The 23,811-nt window shown below is 40.8% G+C and overlaps 1 protein-coding gene across 1 annotated transcript; it reads left to right on the plus strand.

The window, feature by feature from the left end:
• Positions 1-16,217: 16,217 nt before the first annotated feature.
• LOC123097758 (ubiquitin-activating enzyme E1 3-like) lies at positions 16,218-22,839 on the plus strand. Its single transcript, XM_044519580.1, has 7 exons — positions 16,218-16,433; positions 16,560-16,843; positions 18,182-18,399; positions 18,960-19,754; positions 19,836-20,704; positions 20,891-21,323; positions 21,967-22,839. Exons 2-7 carry the CDS (start codon positions 16,573-16,575, stop codon positions 22,561-22,563), a joined length of 3,183 nt encoding a protein of 1,060 aa, XP_044375515.1. The 5' UTR covers positions 16,218-16,433; positions 16,560-16,572; the 3' UTR covers positions 22,564-22,839.
• Positions 22,840-23,811: the final 972 nt, after the last annotated feature.

Genomic DNA, 23,811 nt, shown 5'->3' on the forward strand with positions numbered 1-23,811 from the left:
CCAATCCCAGACTTAGAGACAAGAATTGGATACAAGAGATGAACTAGGGTTTGAGAGGAGATGGTGCTGGTGAAGATGTTGATGGAGATTGCCCTCTCCCGATGAGAGGAGCGTTGGTGATGACGATGGCGATGATTTTCCCCTCCCGGAGGGAAGTGTCCCCGGCAGAACAGCTCTGCCGGAGCCCTAGATTGGTTCCGCCAAGGTTCCGCCTCGTGGCGGCGGAGTCTCGTCCCGAAAGCTTGCTTATGATTTTTCTTCGGACGAAAGACTTCATATAGCAAAAGATGGGCATTGGAGGGCCACCCAGGGGGGTAGGGCGCGCCCCCACTCTCGTGCTCAGGGTGTGGGTCCCCTCTGGTATTTTCTTCGCTCAGTATTTTTTATTATTTCCAAAAATAACTTTCGTGGAGTTTCAGGACTTTTGGAGTTGTGCAGAATAGGTCTCTAATATTTGCTCCTTTTCCAGCCCAGAATTCCAGCTGCCGGCATTCTCCCTCCTTATGTAAACCTTGTAAAATAAGAGAGAATAGGCATAAGTATCGTGACATAATGTGTAATAACAGCCCATAATGCAATAAATATTGATATAAAAGCATGATGCAAAATGGACGTATCAACTCCCCCAAGCTTAGACCTCGCTTGTCCTCAAGCGGAAGCCGATAACAATATGTCCACATGTTTAGAGGTAGAGGTGTCGATAAAATAAAATACGGACATGAGGGCATCATGATTATTCTCATAACAGCAACATATATGGATATTGTCATATGATTTCTTATGCTCAAGTAATAATCTATTCACAATGCAAAGTATGAATCAGAAACTTTATTAAGAACTAACAAACTATAATCTCAGTCATTGAGGAAATTGCAATTTATCATAACATCAGAAAGAGTCTATGTCAGAGCTTTCTAGCAAGTCCACATACTCAACTATCATTTAGTCTTCCATAATTGCTAACACTCACGCAATACTTGTGGTTACGGAGTTTTAATCGGACACAGAGAAAGATAGGGGCTTATAGTTTCGCCTCCCAACCTTTTACCTCAAGGGTAATGTCAACAATAATAATTCATGCTAACCCACATCCAATTAGATATATATCAGGATCTTTCCAACATCCTGTGCTTGCCAAAGGATAAAATGTAAAAAGGAAAGGTGAAGATCACCATGACTCTTGCATAAGGTAGAAGGTAATAATAAAAGATAGGCCCTTCGCAGATGGAAACAGAGGTTGCCATGCGCTTTCAGGGTTGGATGCACAAAATCTTAATGCGAAAGAACATCACTTTATATTGCCACTTGTGATATGAACCTTTATTATGCAGTCCGTCGCTTTTATTTCTTCCACATCACAAGATCGTATAAAGCTTATTTCCTCCACACCAATCAATCATACATATTTAGAGAGCAATTTTTATTGCTTGCATCTATGGCAACTTACTTGAAGGATCTTACTCAATCCATAGGTAGGTATGGTGGACTCTCATGGCAAAACTGGTTTAAGGGTTTTTGGAAGCACAAGTAGTATCTCTACTTGGTGCAAAGAATTTGGCTAGCATGAGGGGGAAAGGCAAGCTCAACATGTTGGATGATCCATGACAATATACTTTATCTCAGATATAAGAAAACATAACCCATTACGTTGTCTTCCTTGTCCAACATCAACTCTTTAGCATGTCATATTTTAATGAGTGCTCCCAGTCATAAAAAGATGTCCAAGATAGTATATTTATATGTGAAACCTCTCTTTCTTTATTACTTCCTATTAATTGCAACGATGACCAAAGCTATGTTTGCCAACTCCCAACAATTTTTAATCATCATACTCTTTCTATGTGAAGTCATTACTCTCCATAAGATCAATATGATCTCTTTGTTTCTTTTTATTCTTTTCTCTTTCTTTTATTCACTCGAGATCATAGCAAGACAATCAAGCCCTTGACTCAACACTAATCTTTATTATATATAGCTCACAGACTCGATTACATAGAAAGATCATAAAGCATAACTCAAAACTAGATCATGCCATAAACTTTATTCTACTAGATCAAGATATTACTAAAAGGATCGAACTAAGAAAAACGGTAAATATAGGAGTGTGACGGTGATACGATACCGGGGCACCTCCCCTAAGCTTGGCAGTTGCCAAGGGGAGTGCCCATACCCATGTGGTTATGTCCCCTTCCTCAAAAGTGGTGGTGATGGGGTTGTTGATGAAGTAGGCTTGTCGTCCATCTTCCAAGGCATGGGCTCACCATCATAGAAGGATGATCGAGTCTCCGGGATCCTCAAATCAGCAGCCAAACTCATTCTCTTGAATCTATATTCATACTCACAGTTTTGGTTTTGTAGGTCATAGATTTGGGCTTGGAGGTGCTCGATTTTCTCGTGGAGCTTGAAGATGGCCTCCCCAATGTCCTTGGCATCCAGCTTGTGGTTGTTGGTGAACTCCACGATCATCATGTGATTGGAGTCAAGTCCACACTCCACCATCTCCTGGCACTTGAAATCTTGTTGCTCCATTGCCTCGAGCCTTGTCTCCACGCTTCCGGTCTTCCTTGGTCCCTCAACATCGCGGATGTGCAGCATTCCCTCATGCATCTCAATGGTTTGAGGGTGTTGCAGCACCTCCGCGAGGTAGGGATTGAAGACCTTCTCAAAGAACTTGTCCTTGGGGGCACTTGGAGACGTCATGATGATCTAGATCTGTCAGAAAAACAGCTCGAAACAAGAACAAAGGATATTTGTGTGATACAGGAGTCAAACCCTTCGGGGGATTATATAATGATTTTTTACCGACCAAATACGTATCGTGCAAGAAAATGGAGTCCGGAGCGCACGAGGTGCCCATGTGGCAGGGGGCGCACCCTCCACCCTCGTGGAGGCCTCGTGTCCTTCCCGGACTGCTTCTTATTTTCTATTTTTCTAAATATTCCAAAACGGAGAAAAATTGCCTTTAGAATTGTTTTGGAGTCGGTTTACTTACCGTACCACATACCTATTCCTTTTCGGAGTCTGAAACGTTCCGGAAAGTGTCCCTTATGTATTCCTCCGGGGTCACGGTTTCAATAACATTGGTTTCAACATTTATAGGATTACCTGAGATATAATGTTTGATTCTTTGACCGTTCACCACCTTCGGATTTGTGCCTTCGAAGTTGTTGGTTTTTATGGCACTGGAACGATAAACCTCCTCGATAACGTAAGGCCTTCCCATTTAGAGAGAAGTTTTCCTGCAAAAAATCTTAAACGAGAGTTGTATAGCAATACATAATCACCTACATTAAACTCACGCTTTTGTATCCTTTTCTCATGCCATCTTTTAAAATTTTCTTTAAACAATTTGGCATTCTCATAAGCTTGGGTTCTCCATTCATCAAGTGAGCTAATGTCAAATAACCTCTTCTCACCGGCAAGTTTGAAATCATAGTTGAGCTCTTTAATAGCCCAATAAGCCTTATGTTCTAGTTCGAGAGGTAAGTGACATGCTTTACCATAAACCATTTTATACGGAGACATACCCATAGGATTTTTATATGCAGTTCTATAGGCCCATAATGCATCATCAAGTTTCTTGGACCAATTCTTTCTAGATCTATTAACAGTCTTTTGCAAAATTAATTTGAGCTCTTTATTGCTTAATTCTACTTGACCACTAGACTGCGGGTGATAAGGAGATGCAATTCTATGATTAACATCATACTTAGCAAGCATTTTACGGAAAGCACCATGAATAAAATGTGAACCACCATCAGTCATTAAATATCTAGGGACTCCAAACCTCGGAAAAAGAACTTCTTTAAGCATCTTAATAGAAGTGTTATGATCAGCACTACTAGTTGGAATAGCTTCTACCCACTTAGTAACGTAATCAACATCAACTAAAATATGTGTATATCCATTAGAGGCAGGAAACGGTCCTATATAATCAAAGCCCCAAACATCAAATGGTTCAATAACAAGTGAATAATTCATAGGCATTTCTTGACGTCTACTAATATTACCAATTCTTTGACATTCATTACAAGATAAGACAAACTTACGGGCATCCTTGAAGAGAGTAGACAAGTAAAAACCGGATTGCAATACCTTATGTGCAGTTCTATCTCCAGCGTGGTGTCCTCCGTAAGCCTCGGAGTGACACTTACGTAGGATCTGTTCCTGTTCATGCTCAGGTACACAACGTCTAATAATACCATCTACTCCTTCTTTATAAAGATATGGGTCATCCCAGAAGTAATGTCTTAAATCATAGAAAAACTTTTTCTTTTGCTGGTATGTGAAACTAGGTGGTATAAATTTAGCAACAATGTAATTAGCATAATCAGCATACCATGGAGCAGTACGAGAAGCATTTATGACATTCAATTGTTCATCAGGAAACCTATCATCAATAGGTAGTGGGTCATCAAGAACATTTTCTAACCTAGACAAGTTGTCTGCAACGGGGTTCTCAGCTCCCTTTCTATCAATAATATGCAAATCAAATTCTTGTAGCAAGAGAACCCATCTAATAAGTCTAGGTTTAGCATCTTTCTTTTCCATAAGATATTTAATAGCAGCATGATCAACGTGAATAGTTACTTTAGAATCAACAATATAAGGCCTGAACTTATCACAAGCAAATACAACTGCTAAGAATTCTTTTTCAGTGGTGGCATCATCTCTCTGGGCATTGTCTAGAGTTTTACTAGCATATTGAATACCATTTAATTTCTTACCAACTCCTTGCCCTAGAGCAGCACCTACAGCATAATCACTAGCATCACACATAATTTCAAAGGGTAAATTCCAATCAGGTGGCTGAACGATAGGTGCAGAAATCAATGCTTTCTTAAGTATTTCAAATGCTTCTACACAATCATCATCAAAGACAAATGGTATATCTTTTTGTAAGAGATTAGTCAGAAGCCGAGTAATTTTTGAGAAGTCCTTAATGAACCTCCTATAAAAACCGGCATGACCAAGGAAACTTCTTATACCTTTGATGTCCTTAGGACACGTCATCTTTTCAATAGCATCCACTTTAGCTCTATCAACTTCAATAGCTCTTTCAGAAATTTTATGCCCCAAGACAATGCCTTCATTAACCATAAAGTGGCACTTCTCCCAATTCAAGACAAGGTTAGTTTCTTCACATCTCTGCAAGACTCGATCAAGGTTGCTCAAGCAATCATCAAAAGAGGATCCATAAACGGAGAAATCATCCATGAAAACCTCACAAATCTTTTCACAAAAATCAGAGAATATAGCCATCATGCATCTTTGAAAGGTAGCAGGTGCATTACATAAACCAAAAGGCATACGTCTATAAGCAAAAGTACCGAAAGGGCAAGTGAAAGTGGTCTTTGATTGATCATCAGCTGACACAGGTTTTTGAGAGAAACCAGGGTAACCATCTAGAAAGCAAAAATGTGTATGTTTGGATAATATTTCTAGCATTTGATCAATAAAAGGTAAGGGGTAATGATCCTTTTTAGTAGCTTTATTTAATTTGCGGAAATCAATTACCATCCTATAACCTGTAATAATCCTTTGTGGAATCATTTCATCTTTATCATTAGGAACGACAGTAATACCTCCCTTCTTAGGGACACAATGGACAGGACTTACCCACTGACTATCAGCAATGGCATAAATTATACCTGCCTCAAGGAGCTTTAGTATTTCCTTTCTTACCACTTCTTTCATCTTAGGATCCAGCCGTCGTTGATGATCAATAACTGGTTTGGCATCTTTCTCCAAATTTATTTTGTGTTGACATAGAGTGGGACTAATGCCCTTAAGATCATCAAGAGTATATCCAATAGCAGCACGATGCTTCTTCAGAGTTTTCAATAATTTCTCTTCTTCATGCTCTGAAAGGTTAGCACTAATAATAACAGGATATATCTTCTTTTCTTCTAGATAAGCATATTTAAGAGTATCAGGTAATGGTTTAAGTTCAAACACGGGATCACCCTTGGGTGGAGGAGGATCCCCTAGGATTTCAATAGGCAAATTGTGTTTCAGAATAGGTCCCTGTTTAAAGAATACTTCATCTATTTCCCTTCTTTCATTCATAAACATATCATTTTCATGGTCTAGCAAATATCGTTCTAAAGGATCACTAGGAGGTACAACAATAGAAGCAAGACCAATTATTTCATCTTTACTAGGCAATTCCTCATCACGAGGTTGTCTACGAAATTTAGAGTAATTAAACTCATGAGACATATCATCTAAACCAATAGTAACAACATCCTTTTCGAAGTCTATCTTAGCATTAATAGTATTCAAGAAGGGTCTACCAAATATAATGGGACAAAAGCTATCTTGTGGGGAATCAAGAACAAGGAAATCAGCAGGATATTTAGCTTTCCCACACAAGACCTCAACATCTCTAACAATCCCAATTGGTGAAATAGTATCTCTATTAGCAAGCTTAATGGTAACATCAATATCTTCTATCTCAGCTGGTGCAATATCATGAATAATTTCTTTGTATAAGGAAATAGGTATTGCACTAGCACTAGCACCCATATCACATAAGCCATGATAACAATGATCTCCTATTTTAACAGAAATAACAGGCATGCCTACCACAGGTCTATGTTTATCTTTATCACCGGGTTTAGCAATTCTAGCAGTCTCATCACAGAAATAAATAACATGCCCATCGATATTATCAGCCAAGAGATCTTTAACAATAGCAATATTAGGTTCAACTTTAACTTGCTCAGGAGGTGTATAAGTTATAATATTACTTTTACGAACCACAGTTGAAGCTTTAGCATGATCCTTTATCCTAACAGGGAAAGGTGGTTTCTCAACATAAGCAGTAGGAACAACAAGATCATTATAAGTGATAGTCTTTTCTTCAACTTTATAGGTGCAACTACTTTTACTTGAAGAGGGAGGATTATATTTAAACTACTTCTCCTTAGGGAGATCAACATGAGCAACAAAAGATTCACAAAAAGAAGCTACTATCTCAGAGTCAAGTCCATATTTAGTGCTAAATTTACGGAAAACATCGGTATCCATAAAGGATTTAACACAATCAAACTTAGGTGTTATACCTGACTCCTTACCTTCGTTGAGATCCCAATTTTCAGAGTGGCCAATAAAAACCGGATTGCAATACCTTATGTGCAGTTCTGTCTCCAGCATGGTGTCCTCCATAAGCCTCGGAGTGACACTTGCGTAGGATCTGTTCCTGTTCATGCTCAGGTACACAACATCTAATAACACCATCTACTCATTCTTTATAAAGATGTGGGTCATCCCAGAAGTAATGTCTTAAATCATAGAAAAACTTTTTCTTTTGTTGGTATGTGAAACTAGGTGGTATGAATTTAGCAACGATGTAATTAGCATAATCAGCATACCAAGGAGTAGTATAAGAAGCATTTATGACATTTAATTGTTCATCAGGAAACCTATCATCAATAGGTAGTGGGTCATCAAGAACATTTTCTAACCTAGACAAGTTGTCTGCAACGGGGTTCTCAGCTCCCTTTCTATCAATAATATGCAAATCAAATTCTTGTATCAAGAGAACCCATCTAATAAGTCTAGGTTTAGCATCTTTCTTTTCCATAAGTTATTTAATAGCAGCATGATCAGTGTGAATAGTTACTTTAGAATCAACAATATAAGGCCTGAACTTATCACAAGCAAATACAACTGCTAAGAATTCCTTTTCATTAGTAGCATAATTTCTCTGAGCATTGTCTAGAGTTTTACTAGCATATTGAATAACATTTAATTTCTTATCAACTCTTCGCCCTAGAACAACACCTACAGCATAATCACTAGCATCACACATAATTTCAAAGGGTAAATTCCAATCAGGTGGCTGAACAATGGGTGCAGAGATCAATGCTTTCTTAAGTATTTCAAATGCTTCTACACAATCATCATCAAAGACAAATGGTATATCTTTTTGTAATAAATTAGTCAGAGGCCGAGAGATTTTTGAGAAGTCTTTAATGAACCTCCTATAAAAACCGGCATGACCAAGGAAACTACTTATACCTTTGATGTACTTGGGACATGGCATCTTTTCAATAGCATCAACCTTGGCTTTATCAACTTCAATGCCTCTTTCAGAAATTTTATGCCCCAAGACAATACCTTCATTAACCATAAAGTGGCACTTCTCCCAATTCAAGACAAGGTTAGTTTCTTCACATCTCTGCAAAACTCGATCAAGGTTGCTTAAGAAATCATCAAAAGAGGATCCATGAACGGAGAAATCATCCATGAAACCTCACATATCTTTTCACAAAAGTCAGAGAATATAGCCATCATGCATCTTTGAAAGGTAGCAGGTGCATTACATAAACCAAAAGGCATACGTCTATAAGCAAAAGTACCGAAAGGGCAAGTGAAAGTGGTCTTTGATTGATCATCAGCTGACACAGGTTTTTGAGAGAAACCAGGGTAACCATCTAGAAAGCAAAAATGTGTATGTTTGGATAATATTTCTAGCATTTGATCAATAAAAGGTAAGGGGTAATGATCCTTTTTAGTAGCTTTATTTAATAGAAAGCAAAAATGTGTATGTTTGGATAATATTTCTAGCATTTGATCAATAAAAGGTAAGGGGTAATGATCCTTTTTAGTAGCTTTATTTAATTTGCGGAAATCAATTACCATCCTATAACCTGTAATAATTCTTTGCGAGATCAATTCATCTTTATCATTAGGAACGACGGTAATACCTCCCTTTTTAGGGACACAATGGACATGACTTACCCACTGACTATCAGCAACGGGATAAATTATACCTGCCTCAAGGAGCTTTAATATTTCTTTTCTTACCACTTCTTTCATCTTAGGATTCAGCCGTCATTGGTGATCACGAACTGGTTTGGCATCTTTCTCCAAATTTATTTTGTGTTGACATAGAGTGGGACTAATGCCCTTAAGATCATCAAGAGTATATCCAATAGCAGCACGGTGCTTCTTCAGAGTTTTCAATAATCTCTCTTCTTCATGCTCTGAAAGATAGCATTAATAATAACAGGATATATCTTTTTCTCATCAAGATAAGCATATTTAAGAGTATCAGGTAATGGTTTAACCTCAAACACGGGATCACCTTTGGGTGGAGGAGGATCCCCTAGGATTTCAACAGGCAAATTGTGTTTCAGGATGGGTTCCTGTTTAAAGAATACTTCATCTATTTCCCTTCTTTCATTCATAAACATATAATTTTCATGGTCTAGCAAATATTGTTCTAAAGGATCACTAGGAGGTACGGCAATAGAAGCAAGACCAATAATTTCATCCTTACTAGGCAATTCCTCTTCACGGTGTTGTCTACGAAATTTAGAGAAATTAAACTCATGAGACATATCATCCAAACCAATAGTAACAATATCCTTTTCGCAGTCTATACCTAGCATTAACAGTGTTCAAGAAGGGTCTACCAAATATAATGGGACAAAAGCTATCTTGTGGGGAACCAAGAACAAGAAAATCAGCAGGATATTTAGTTTTCCCACACAAGACTTCAACATCTCTAACAATTCCCATGGGTGAAATAGTATCTCTATTGGCAAGTTTAATTGTGACATCAATATCTTCTAGCTCAGTAGGTGCAATATCATGCATAATTTCTTTGTATAAGTCAATAGGTATTGCACTAGCACTAGCACCCATGTCACATAAGCCATGATAACAATGATCTCCTATTTTAACAGAAATAACAGGCCTGCCTACCACAGGTCTATGTTTATATTTAGCACAAGGTTTGGCAATTCTAGCAGTTTCATCACAGAAATGAATAACATGCCCATCAATATTATCAGACAAGAGATCTTTTACAATAGAAATATTAGGTTCAACTTTAACTTGCTCAGGAGGTGTATAGGTTCTAATATTGCTTTTACGAACCACAGTTGTAGCTTTAGCATGATCTTTTATCCTAATAGGAAAAGGTGGTTTCTCAACATAAGCAGTAGGAACAATTGGATCATTATAAGTGATAGTATTTTCTTCAACTTTAATAGGTGCAGCTACTTTTACTTCTATGGGAGGATGATATTTAAACCACTTATCCTTAGGGAGATCAACGTGAGCAGAAAAAGATTCACAGAAAGAAGCTACTATCTCAGAGTCAAGTCCATATTTAGTGCTAAATTTACAGAAAACATCGGTATCCATAAAAGATTTAACACAATCAAACTTAGGTGTCATACCTGACTCCTTCCTTCATCGAGATCCCAATATTCAGAGTTGCGTTTAATTCTTTCCAATAAATCCCATTTGAATTCAATAGTCTTCATCATAAAAGAGCTAGCACAAGAAGTATCGAGCATGGTGCGATTGTTATCAGAAAGCCGAGCATAAAATTTTTGAATAATTATTTCTCTTGGGAGCTCATGATTGGGGCATGAATATAACATTGATTTAAGCCTCCCCAAGCTTGAGCGATGCTTTCTCCTTCGCGAGGCCAAAAATTATATATATAATTGCGATCACGATGAACAAGATGCATAGGATAAAACTTCTGATGAAATTACAATTTCAATCGTTTGTAGTTCCATGATCCCATATCATCACATAGCCTATACCATGTCAATGCATCTCCCTTCAAAGATAAAGGGAAGACCTTCTTCTTAATAACATCATCGGGCACACCTGCAAGCTTAAATAATCCATAGACTTCATCCACATATATTAGGTGCTCATCAGGATGCATTGTTCCATCTCCTGCAAAAAGGATTAGCTAGCAGTTTTTCTATCATACCCGAAGGAATCTCAAAGTAGACATTTTCATCTTCAGTAGGTTCAGTAGGTTGAGGAGCAACTCTTTGCTCTACTGGTCGAGGTGAAGATACCCCGAACAAGCCCCTCAGAGGATTACTTTCCATAGTAACAAGTGACCTCTTGCAGCTATAGCCAATGCAGCACCTCCTTGATCAACATACCACACAGCCCATTACGCCTTGCTCCAGTCGCAGTATAAAGAGAGACTAGAACCTACCGGGGAGCCCTCGGCAGAGCAGTAAATTTCAGCACACTATATAAATTTTTCCTTACCAAATTCCACCTACCAAAGGCGCTTCACTCCCCGGCAACGGCGCCAGAAAAGAGTCTTGATGACCCACACGTATAGGGGATCTATCATAGTCCTTTCGATAAGTAAGAGTGTCGAACCCAATGAGGAGCAGAAGGAAATGATAAGCGGTTTTCAGCAAGGTATTCTCTGCAAGCACTGAAATTATAGGTAACAGATAGTTTTGTGATAAGATAATTGGTAACAAGCAACAAGTAACAAAACTAAATAAAGTGCAGCAAGGTGGCCCAATCCTTTTTATAGGAAAGGACAAGCCTGGACAAACTCTTATATAGAGAAAAGCGCTCCCGAGGACACATGGGAATTATCGTCAAGCTAGTTTTCATCACATTCATATGATTCACGTTCGGTACTTTGATAATTTGATATGTGGGTGGACCGGTGCTTGGGTGCTGTCCTTACTTGGACAAGCATCCCACTTATGATTAACCCCTATTGCAAGCATCCACAACTACAAAAGAAGTATTAAGGTAAACCTAACCATAGCATGAAACATATGGATCCAAATCAGCCCCTTACGAAGCAACGCATAAACTAGGGTTTAAGCTTCTGTCACTCTAGCAACCCATCATCTACTTATTACTTCCCAATGCCTTCCTCTAGGCCCAAATAATTGTGAAGTGTCATGTAGTCGACGTTCACATAACACCACTAGAGGAGAGACAACATACATCTCATCAAAATATCGAACGAATACCAAATTCACATGACTACTAATAGTAAGACTTCTCCCATGTCCTCAGGAACAAACGTAACTACTCACAAAGCATATTCATGTTCATAATCAGAGGAGTATTAATATGCATATAGGATCTGAACATATGATCTTCCACCAAATAAACCAACTAGCATCAACTACAAGGAGTAATCAACACTACTAGCAACCTACAGGTACCAATCCCAGACTTAGAGACAAGAATTGGATACAAGAGATGAACTAGGGTTTGAGAGGAGATGGTGCTGGTGAAGATGTTGATGGAGATTGCCCTCTCCCGATGAGAGGAGCGTTGGTGATGACGATGGCGATGATTTTCCCCTCCCGGAGGGAAGTGTCCCCGGCAGAACAGCTCTGCCGGAGCCCTAGATTGGTTCCGCCAAGGTTCCGCCTCGTGGCGGCGGAGTCTCGTCCCGAAAGCTTGCTTATGATTTTTCTTCGGACGAAAGACTTCATATAGCAGAAGATGGGCACCGGAGGGCCAACATGGGGCCCACGAGGCAGGGGGCGCGCCCAGGGGGGTAGGGCGCGCCCCCCACCCTCGTGGCCAGGGTGTGGGGCCCCTCTGGTATTTCTTCCGCTCGGTATTTTTTATTATTTCCAAAAATAACTTTCGTGGAGTTGTGCAGAATAGGTCTCTAATATTTGCTCCTTTTCCAGCCCAGAATTCCAGCTGCCGGCATTCTCCCTCCGTATGTAAACCTTGTAAAATAAGAGAGAATAGGCATAAGTATCGTGACATAATGTGTAATAACAGCCCATAATGCAATAAATATTGATATAAAAGCATGATGCAAAATGGACGTATCACCAGTCCCATGCTTTATGCAAATCAAATCAAAATAATTGCAAACAAAACTCACCCGGGACTGTTGTTAGTTGGAGGCACTCGTTGTTTCGAGCAAGCCATGGATTGATGCTTGTTGGTGGAGGGGGAGTATAAACTTTACCATTCTGTTTGGGAACCGCCTATAATGTGTGTAGCACGGAAGATATCGCCATCTCTTGGTTGTTATGTTGACAATGAAAGTATGCCGCTCAAAATATTATTTATCTCTATTTCAAAATCGAGCTCTGGCACCTCTATAAATCTCTGCTTCCCTCTGTGAAGGGCCTATCTATTTACTTTTATGTTGAGTCATCACCCTCTTATTAAAAGGCACCAGCTGGAGAGCACCGTTGTCATTTGCATTCATTACTGTTAATTTATATTGGGTATGACTATGATTGGATCTCTTTTACCATGAATTACAATGTCTAGTCAGTCTTTGATCTTTAAAGGTGCTCTGCATTTATGTTTTGCGGTCTCAGAAAGGGCTAGCGAGATACCATCTTGTTATATCATATTATGATTGTTTTGAGAAAGTGTTGTCATCCGATATTTATTATTATTGCTCGCTAGTTGATTATGCCATTGATATGAGTAAACATGAGACCTAAATGTTATTGTGAATATGGTTAGTTCATAATCTTTGCTGAAAACTTGGATGCTGGCTTTACATATTTACAACAACAAGAGCAAACAGAGTTTGTAAAAGTTTTTCTTTATCACTTTCAGTTTATCAACTGAATTGCTTGAGGACAAGCAAATGTTTAAGCTTGGGGGAGTTGATACGTCTCCGTCGTATTTACTTTTCCACACACTTTTGCCCTTGTTTTGGACTCTAACTTGTATGATTTGAATGGAACTAACCCGGACTGACGCTGTTTTCAGCAGAATTGCCATGGTGCTATTTATGTGCAGAAACAAAAGTTCTCGGAATGACCTGAAACTTCACGGAGATTATTTTTGGAAAATATAAAAAATATTGGCGAAAGAATCAAGGCCAGGGGGCCCACACCCTTGCCACGAGGGTGGGGGCACGCCTGCCCCCCTGGGCGTGCCCCCCAGTCTCATGGGCCCCCTGGTGCTCCACCGACCTCAACTCCAACTCCATATATTCGTGTTCAGGGAGAAAAAAACCAGAGAGAAAGATTCATCGCGTTTTACGACACGGAGCCGCCGCCAAGCCCTAAACTCTCTCGGGAGGGCTGATCTGGAGTCCGTTCGGGGCTCCGGAGAGGGGAATCCGTCGCCATCGTCATCATCAACCATCCTCCATCACCAATTTCATGATGCTCACCGCCGTGCGTGAGTAATTCCATCATAGGCTTGCTGGACGGTGATGGGTTGGATGTGATTTATCATGTAATCGAGTTAGTTTTGTTAGGGTTTGATCCCTAGTATCCACTATGTTCCGAGATTGATGTTGCTATGACTTTGCTATGCTTAATGCTTGTCACTAGGGCCCGAGTGCTATGATTTCAGATCTGAACCTATTATGTTTTCATGAATATATGTGAGTTCTTGATTCTATCTTGCAATTCTATAGTCACCTACTATGTGTTATGATCCGGCAACCCCGAAGTGACAATAATCGGGACCACTCCCAGTGATGACCGTAGTTTGAGGAGTTCATGTATTCACTATGTGTTAATGCTTTGGTCCGGTACTCTATTAAAAGGAGGCCTTAATATCCCTTAGTTTCCATTAGGACCCTGCTGCCACGGGAGGGTAGGACAAAAGATGTCATGCAAGTTCTTTTCCATAAGCACGTATGACTATATTCGGAATACATGCCTACATTACATTGATGAATTGGAGCTAGTTCTGTGTCACCCTATGTTATGACTGTTACATGATGAACGACATCCGGCATAATTCTCCATCATCGATCCAATGTATACGAGCTTTTCATATATTGTTCTCCGCTTATTTACTTTTCCGCTGCTACTGTTACAATCACTACAAAACCCAAAAATATTACTTTTGCTATCTTTACCGTTACTTCCATACTACTTTGCTACTAAATACTTTGCTGCAGATACTAAGTTATCCAGGTGTGGTTGAATTGACAACTCAACTGCTAATACTTGAGAATATTCTTTGGCTCCCCTTGTGTCGAATCAATAAATTTGGGTTGAATACTCTACCCTCGAAAACTGTTGCGATCCCCTATACTTATGGGTTATTAACAGCCAAGTGGCGTGGCCCGGGGGTGGTCGCGTCACCAGCCCGTGTGGCACCCTAGTGGTCCCCCTCAGGTACTTCTTCGCTCCATAATTCGTTATCCATTCAAAAATAATTATTTTAGAAATCCCCGTCCAATTCAGAGCAATTTTATTTCCGCACAAAAACAACACCATGACAGTTATGCTGTAAACAACATCAGTCCAGATTAGTTTCATCCATATCATGCAAACCAAAGGCCAAAATAAGAGCAAAAATGTTTGGGGAATAGATACACTGAAGACACATCAGACAACCGCCGCCGAGCAAAAGAAGTTGATGGCCGAGCACCAGGGCATCACCGATCAGCTTATCACGTCATCATTGAATAATCTTTCTAGTGATTCATGACCCCACAACACCAGTTCATCATAGATCGGTTAATTTAGGTTAGGTTTTCTATTGGGTAATTACATCAATGTGTATATATTTTTTATTTTGATAAACATTGTATTAAATAATCGCATTTTCTAATATATTAGTATTGGAAAACACTATGTTTAATATTTTTTATTAGTGTTGTTATTTTAATTTTTTGTGTACATTTACTCTTTTAGCAATGATATTTTATATCTTTTCGAAATGTTGTGTGAAATAACTCATATTCAAAGTTATACGCTTATAAGTGAGTGTATGCTTTGACCATATTAGTTCTTTAGCTATAAATTGTTTGTAAATTAGGGCTCCATTTTGTATATCGCACCGGGGCCCTGAATTATGAAGACGGCCCTGGTGCTCTTGTTTCAAGTTTACCAACTCCAAGCTTCTTATTCGAAGAAGAATTGGGGGATTTTCAATCATTTGATTTTTCTAAATACAGAGTTTTTTAAATTAGCACTATTATTATAATTTCAATTCATTTTCTACAAATTAGTACCTTCTTACTAAGAAACAACTCTATAAATTTTAATGTAACTAGAATAATGCCCGTGCATTGCAACGGGATATAAATATTCTAGTACGTTAGCTTGATTTATCTGTCAATAATAATGCGATCGTGTAAATAAATGTTCATCAAATTCTACACGTGAATTACCTTATATTTTGATTAGAAGTTTGATAAGTAAATTAAAGTTGAATTGATTCAGAAGGTAAGTAAATTAAGGTGATTGATTATCATATACATAAAATGTTAGACGAAGGGGTGGTGGGAAGAAAAATGAAATGAGAACCTTATATTTTTTTAAAGTAGTATAAGATACTCCTTTAATAAGATAAGAAGATAAGATAAGAGAATGCAAAGAAAGAATGAATTAACTTTAATCAATGCTTTCACTTCGCCATCCAGTCGAACCAAGCGCGACCCATCCGGCCTGGCCTGCCTTATCAGGCTTGCCCATCCCAAAATCCAACGGCCAAGATTCCTCGTAGCCCTCCGCCCTCTCCACCCCCAAGCCTCTCCACCGCGCCGCATCGGCGACTCAATCCAACGCCACCACCTTGCGCCTTGCCTTGCCGCAAAACCCCAGTCTATATATACGCCATTCCACCGGCTTCGCCCCCAAGCCGAAGGTAACCTCACAAGCGACACGCCGTCCTCAAGGCCGCGGGCGCCGCGCGAACCCTAGCCGCCACTCCGATCGCCCGCACCGGTAAGGTCCCGCCACCGCCGATTCGGATCGGCTCCGATGCTTCGATCCGTGCGCCCCGATCGCCATTTCTGGGGTTTTAGGGCGCGGGTTTTGGCGTCTGATTTGGTTTTATGTTGCGCGATGCAGGGGGCTGCGCTATATGCTTCCGACGAAGAGAGCGGACGGCGCTGAGGACAGCGGCGACGCGGCGGCGAAGAAGGCACGGGTAGGGGAATCGCCGGCGGAGGCGGGGTCGGAGGCCATGGTTGCCGGGGAGCCGGTCGGCGGGGGCAGTAACGGGAACGGGGTGGCGGAGATCGATGAGGACCTCCACAGCAGGCAGCTCGCCGTGTACGGGAGGGAGACGATGCGGCTGCTCTTTGCGTCCAACGTGCTCGTCTCCGGCTTAAACGGGCTTGGGGCTGAGACCGGTGCGTGCCTCCTTCAATATGTGATTTAGTGCTTTATTTAGGAGTACATTGATATCTAATGTTGGCGCTGGCGGCGTTACTGTTGCGTTCTGTTTTGCTGCTCTTAAGTATTTGTTGGTAATTTGGAATCTGTGATTACTTGCTTAGTTGCTGGATTGAGAACCATGGATCTGCGATTACTTCAATTTATCCCATATATGTGCAGACAGGGCTGAGTTGCTGGACAGAGAAATACATTTTGTATAGTTATCTGATTATCTGATGTCTTATATTTGTTCAAACAGAGTGAACCCTTAGATTACTGACATATGCTGCTATGATCATCAGATTGTTTGCTGCATCCTTAGTTTGTTGTGTTACATAGAGAAATGCAAATCAAATGTGTCCCTTTTCTGCTTGTTATGCAGATTGAATTATATTTTTCTGCCTAGAATTCCCAAGGCATGTCTTTATTGTAATACAAAAAGGCTGACTGCTTCTATTCACTATGTGTTGTTGATTGTTTTGTGATCCTACTTCATGTTTACATTGGTAGCTTTTGTGATTGCCACTAGAAATAGGCGAGAAAATGGTACAGACAGTTGATAGAATTACTGGTTTTGCAAACTGTGATAAGCGCTGAATTGCTTGTTGCCTTAGTGAAACTGTTTAATGTAATAGCCTATGGAGCTGCAGTTACTAGTTTTGACTTATCGACTGACTGACATTATGGAAATCAGATTTGGGTGTTAGAATGATCTAGCCCAACATGTATTTTTCTGGCACTTTAGGCATGGATCTCTTGCAAGTCCTTTTAGAGGGGAGTGAGCGCCCAGCGATTCTGAGGAATCAAACCTGAGATGTCCGAGGGGCCCACGCTGCATGTAGCAACCAATCTGAGTACCCTGGTTTGATAGGCGGTAGTTGCACAAGCAGATGAGCCTCCTGCAAAAGGGAATGCACAAGCAGATAAGCCTCCTGGAAAGGGAAAATCTAGTTATTATACTGAGTTGGTAAAATTAGTGGATTGTTATTCTGTTCTTTTGCTCCTGTTCAGCCCAGGAACACGAGCTATGTAGCTAGCATTTTTATGTCTAATTGGGCAAGTAATATGGTTATAAATGAGCAATTATTTGCCTTTCTTCTCCTGCTCAGCCCAGGAACCTGAGTTATTTAGCATTTTCATGTCTCATTGGGCAAAGTAATATGGTCATTGACGAGCAATTATTTTCCCTTTTCCCATTTGCCAGTGCACACATCCTAATGCATGGTTTGCTTATTGTTATTTGTATGGTATTATCATACTCCTATGCGTGTGGATTACATGATTTTTATAACTAATATATTTCTTCTATACAGCAAAGAATCTTGCTCTGGCGGGTGTTAAATCTGTCACCCTACATGATGTAGAAAATGTGGATATGTGGGACCTATCTGGCAATTTCTTTCTATCTGAGGATGATATTGGGAAGAACAGGGCTGCTGCTTGTGTTGAAAAACTGCAAGAACTTAACAATGCTGTTCTTGTATCTGCTCTAACGGAAGAACTGACTACTGAACACCTTTCTAAGTTCCAGGTCTGTTAACTGTACTCTGTGTTAAATTTTGTTAGTACCATTCTTGTTCAATAGTAGTGACCATCGAGGTTAATAAAATTACTTTACTTATTTGAACTGTGCCTGAAATCAAGTGGAATGGTATTACGTGTTTAAGCTAATTTCTGTTTTGGATGGTAATAAGTAAATCCGCGCGGACCTTATTCTGCATTTGATGTCAATATACTGATGAGTTCCTCCTAATAGTGCCAAACTATTTTTCTTTCATAATACCCAGTAGAACTCCCTTTTTTTTAGCTGAGAACTCATTTGTTTCATTGCATGTGTCATAGCTGATATATGGATGATCTATTATGCAGTGTACTTACTTGATCTTGTCAAGTGACCTGCATGTCAGCTGTCCAGTTAGTAAGCTTGTGTGACTGAAGCTAATGTGAATAAGTAAAGCCACATAGTTGGTCATCATCATGCACTAATTAGTTGATAACATTTGCTGAATTTTTTGTTGCGGCGTATTTGTGTTTTATTATGAAACATGTATTCCTTCCTGCGTATATGCTGATTGTACCTCTTATTTGCAGGCTGTTGTTTTCACCAACTTAAGTCTAGACAAGGCAGTTGAATTTAATGATTACTGTCGTAGCCACCAGCCTCCAATTCCATTCATCAAAACAGAAGTCTGTGGTCTTTTTGGTAGCGTGTTTTGTGACTTTGGGCCTGAATTTACTGTTCTTGATGTTGATGGTGAAGATCCCCATACTGGTATAATTGCATCCATCAGCAATGACAATCCTGCAATGGTTTCCTGCGTTGATGATGAGCGCCTTGAATTCCAAGATGGTGATCTTGTTGTTTTCTCGGAGGTCAGTGGGATGACAGAACTGAATGATGGCAAGCCCAGGAAGATAGTAGATGCAAGGCCATTTTCATTTTGCATCGAGGAGGATACACGTAACTTTGGCATTTATGCAAAAGGTGGGATTGTTACACAGGTGAAAGAACCAATGATCTTAGAGTTCAAGAGTCTGAGAGAATGTATAAAAGAACCTGGGAATTTCCTTTTGAGTGATTTCTCAAAATACCAGCGTCCTCCGCTGCTTCACTTCGCATTTCTAGCCTTGGATAATTACAGACAAAAGTTTGGGCGCTTCCCTGTTGCTGGTTGTGACCAGGATGCTCGAAAATTTGTGGAGTTTACTGCTTCTATTAATGAGGCTGCAATTGATTACAAGATGGATGAACTTGATGAGAAGCTGCTGCAACATTTTGCAAGTGGTTCTAGAGCTGTTCTGAACCCAATGGCTGCAATGTTTGGTGGTATTGTTGGTCAAGAACTTGTGAAGGCTTGTTCTGGGAAATTTCATCCGCAGTACCAGGTCTGTGTCATGAACTGTAAAATATTTACGTTTATGATGTTCTGTTGGTTTTTGTCTGATTTTTCTTTTCTTTTTTGCCAGTTCTTCTATTTTGACTCGTTAGAATCCCTGCCAACCTATGCATTGGACCCTAAAGACTTGAAGCCATTGAATAGCCGCTACGATGCTCAGATTTCTGTTTTTGGTTCTAAGCTTCAGAAGAAGATGCGGGACTCTAATATTTTTGTTGTGGGATCTGGTGCTCTTGGATGTGAATTCTTGAAGAACTTTGCTTTAATGGGGGTTTCTTGTGGCCGTAAAGGGAAGCTAACTATAACAGATGATGATGTCATTGAGAAAAGCAACTTGAGCCGGCAATTCCTGTTTCGTGATTGGAACATTGGACAGGCAAAATCTACAGTAGCCGCTACAGCTGCTAGTGCTATCAACTCCTGCCTCCATATTGATGCTCTTCAGAATCGTGCCTGTCCAGAGACTGAACATGTTTTCAATGATGCATTCTGGGAGGGCCTTGATGCTGTCATCAATGCACTTGATAATGTCAATGCTAGGATGTACATGGACATGCGATGCCTGTACTTCCAGAAACCACTCTTGGAATCTGGAACGCTGGGTCCGAAATGTAATACACAGATGGTGATTCCTCACCTTACTGAAAACTATGGAGCTTCACGTGATCCTCCTGAGAAACAGGCACCAATGTGCACAGTTCACTCTTTTCCACACAATATTGACCATTGTCTAACATGGGCTCGCTCAGAGTTTGAGGGTCTGCTAGAGAAAACTCCAAATGAAGTGAACTCATTTATGTCTAATCCTGCTGAATATGCTGCTGCTATGAGAAAGGCAGGTGATGCTCAAGCCAGGGAATTGTTGGAGCGTGTACGTGAATGCCTTGACAAGGAGCGATGTGATAAATTTGAAGACTGCATAGCCTGGGCAAGACTGAAGTACGATATATCTCTTCTACACGCCCCTTTTGAATACAACAATTTGTTATTGGCTTTCTTCCACTTTCTTTTCGTCTTCCGCTATTTGAAGTTAAAATGGTTTCATTTTGATTATATTGCCATCAAATAGGACAGTATTTTTTGTGCTCCAGATGCCATGTCATAACATCTGGTTTCTTTTGCCAGGTTTGAAGATTACTTCTCTAATCGTGTGAAGCAGCTAACATTCACATTTCCTGAAGATGCTGCCACTAGCACTGGTGCTCCTTTCTGGTCTGCCCCTAAGCGTTTCCCTCGCCCGGTGCAATTCTCAGCTGTTGATTCATCTCACATTCAATTTATACTGTCTGCTTCCATATTGAGAGCTGTGTCTTTCGGGATCCCCATACCGGACTGGGCGAAGAACACGGGTAATCTGGCTGATATAGTAAGTAAGGTTGCAGTGCCTGAATTTGAGCCAAAGAGTGGGGTTAAGATTGAAACAGATGAGAAGGCCACTAACCTCTCCAGTGCCTCAGTTGACGATGCTGCTGTTATCGAAGACCTTTTAACCAAGCTGGAAGCATGTGCCAAGAAACTGCCTTCAGGATTCCAAATGAAGCCTATTCAGTTTGAGAAGGTTAGCCTCTTTTTAACTACTTCTGATGTGTTAGAATAAGACTGTTTTTTCCCTTGCCCTGGCTGTTTAAGAACATCCTTACTTGTTTCACACTAGAAAGCAAACATACATCACTAATGCACATAGGTGCATATTTGGTAAGCAAAAACATCGACAGGGATTATGTAATTCAGTCACATTTCTTTCTGTTATGCATTGAGTTACAGAACTTAGTTGCCAGTATCTGTCTTCTCCCTTGTTGTTGCTAGTAGTAACATATTCTCCACTTCTGCCCAGATACATTGAGGATAAGTAACTTCACAGTTCTTTAAGAACAAGTGTTTTCTGTATGCACCTCTCCACTTATCCTTCCATGTTGGTCTATATTCTATTTGTGTGCGCTTCTGTTTTATGTGCTGGTACCGTAAAGATGTTTTCGATACTGTGATTGCCTGTGTCAAATAGCTGTTGTTGACTATTCTTAATAACTTACTTATTTCTGGCATGAGGCATGAGGCATGCAATTATAACTGGGCATTAGTTTAATTTCAGTTCTCAAAATATCTTCTGACGTACCACTGTAAAAGGACAGAAATAATCAAATATTTAAGGCTATGCTCTTTCTTCACTAGTTCTGGTTACACACCACATGTTTCTTTTGCAGGATGATGATACAAATTTCCACATGGACTTGATTGCTGGTCTTGCTAATATGCGTGCGAGAAACTATGGTATTCAAGTGGTTGACAAGCTGAAGGCGAAGTTCATTGCAGGAAGAATCATTCCAGCTATTGCAACTACGACAGCCATGGCCACAGGCCTTGTATGCCTTGAGCTGTACAAGGTTCTGGCAGGCGACCACCCAGTTGAAGACTACCGCAATACGTTTGCCAACCTGGCACTACCAATGTTCTCCATGGCTGAACCTGTACCGCCCAAGGAGATGAAGCATCAAGACATGAGATGGACAGTGTGGGACCGATGGTCTATCAAGGGCAACATTACTGTCGCAGAACTCCTGAAGTGGTTAAGCGACAAGGGCCTGACTGCTTACAGCGTCTCCTGTGGCACATCCTTGCTGTACAACACCATGTTCCTGAGGCACAAGGATCGACTGAAGAGGAAGATGGTGGATGTCGCCCAGGAGGTGGCTAAGGTAGATGTTCCAGCATACAGGAAGCATTTTGATGTTGTTGTGGCTTGCGAGGATGACGACGGGAACGACATTGATATTCCTCTTATCTCCATTTACTTCCGATAGGCAGGCGCTGTCACTCTATTGTGAGGATAGATGACGAGTGTGCAAAGAATTCCTGTGGAGAGATGTTTGAAACATTCCTAGACTCTTCTTAGTCGGCTTGGTTTATTTTATGCATTGGTAGCCTAGTGATCGCTGATGGTGTTAGCGTCCATCTCCCTAGCGTTTTGTGTGGGTCGTTCTGCTCTGTTTGTTGCATGCCAACTATTTGCAGGTGTGCGATGCTGTCTGATGATGTTTTAATGAATGGATCATAACCTCAGGGTAACATTGGGTTGATGTTTTGGGATGGTTACATGCATATGGTAGTTCAGTCGTCTTTTACCTCATCATCAGTTTCACTTGCATAGTTTTTCTAAATAAAAAGAAAGCTTGCTAGTTATCCCATTATCCATTTGTCCTCGCAACTCTTTATCCTTGAGTTGAGGTGTCATATGTCGTTGTGCATAGATAGGTTAGGGTACACCAGTCAGCTGGCAGTTTTAGTTTTGCTACATCCTTTGCGTGTTTAGAGCATCTCGAACTCCCAAACAGTTAGAGGATAAATTATACCCCTCGGCCTGAAAGTGAGGTCAATTCTCCCGAACATACTCGCCCGGCGCCTCGTGGAGTAAAAGTTTTGCCCCCCTATCTCCCGTTCGAGCGGCCACTACCGATGCCCCCGATTCTGGCCATAATGGAGAGGCAAGGCCCTTTCGCCACCCCGCCAACCACTGCCGCTGGTGCGACCCCATCGGAAACGACCCCTGCTCCACTGCTTGCACCAAGGAAGAGGTTGGGCACCAAAAACCTTCTTCGGGCCACGACATAGCCAACCAGTGCCGGCAGCAAGGTCGGTGGCAAGGCCGTTCGTCTCCGGCGACGGTTGGTCACCCTCCCGCTGCTTCGGTCGCAGGCAAGCGAGCAAGGAAGCCGACTGCGGTGCTCGCCAAGGAGGTGGTGAAGAAGAGGAAGAAGGAAGGCGGCTCCGGTGCCTCCTCACCTGTCGCCTCGTACCCCGTCTCCAGCCATCCCTACGCCCGTTCGTCCGGCTGTGGCCGCCAAGTGGTCGATGAAATGCCATCAAGGCAATTTTTTTGCACTTCCCATTTCGGCCGGTGCATTGTTTGGTGATTGCTTGCGGTCGTAGGGTGATGAGATTGTTGTTGTTGTCCTAGTGTGGAGATGAATGTTTTTGAATTCTTATCGCCTTTGGAGGAGTAATGTATGCTTTGGCTTGAAGATCTCAATTATGACTCGGTGTTCGATCAA

Source organism: Triticum aestivum, chromosome 4D, assembly GCF_018294505.1.
Source record: "Triticum aestivum cultivar Chinese Spring chromosome 4D, IWGSC CS RefSeq v2.1, whole genome shotgun sequence".
Classification (NCBI taxonomy): Eukaryota; Viridiplantae; Streptophyta; class Magnoliopsida; order Poales; family Poaceae; genus Triticum; species Triticum aestivum.

Excerpts from the sequence above, each read along its gene's own strand:
- LOC123097758 (XM_044519580.1), top strand. The coding sequence starts at position 16,573 with ATGCTTCCGACGAAGAGAGCGGACGGCGCTGAGGACAGCGGCGACGCG. Across the intron at positions 16,844-18,181 it reads CGGGCTTGGGGCTGAGACCG|CAAAGAATCTTGCTCTGGCG; the intron begins GTGCGTGCCTCC and ends TCTTCTATACAG. Across the intron at positions 20,705-20,890 it reads ATAGCCTGGGCAAGACTGAA|GTTTGAAGATTACTTCTCTA; the intron begins GTACGATATATC and ends TTCTTTTGCCAG.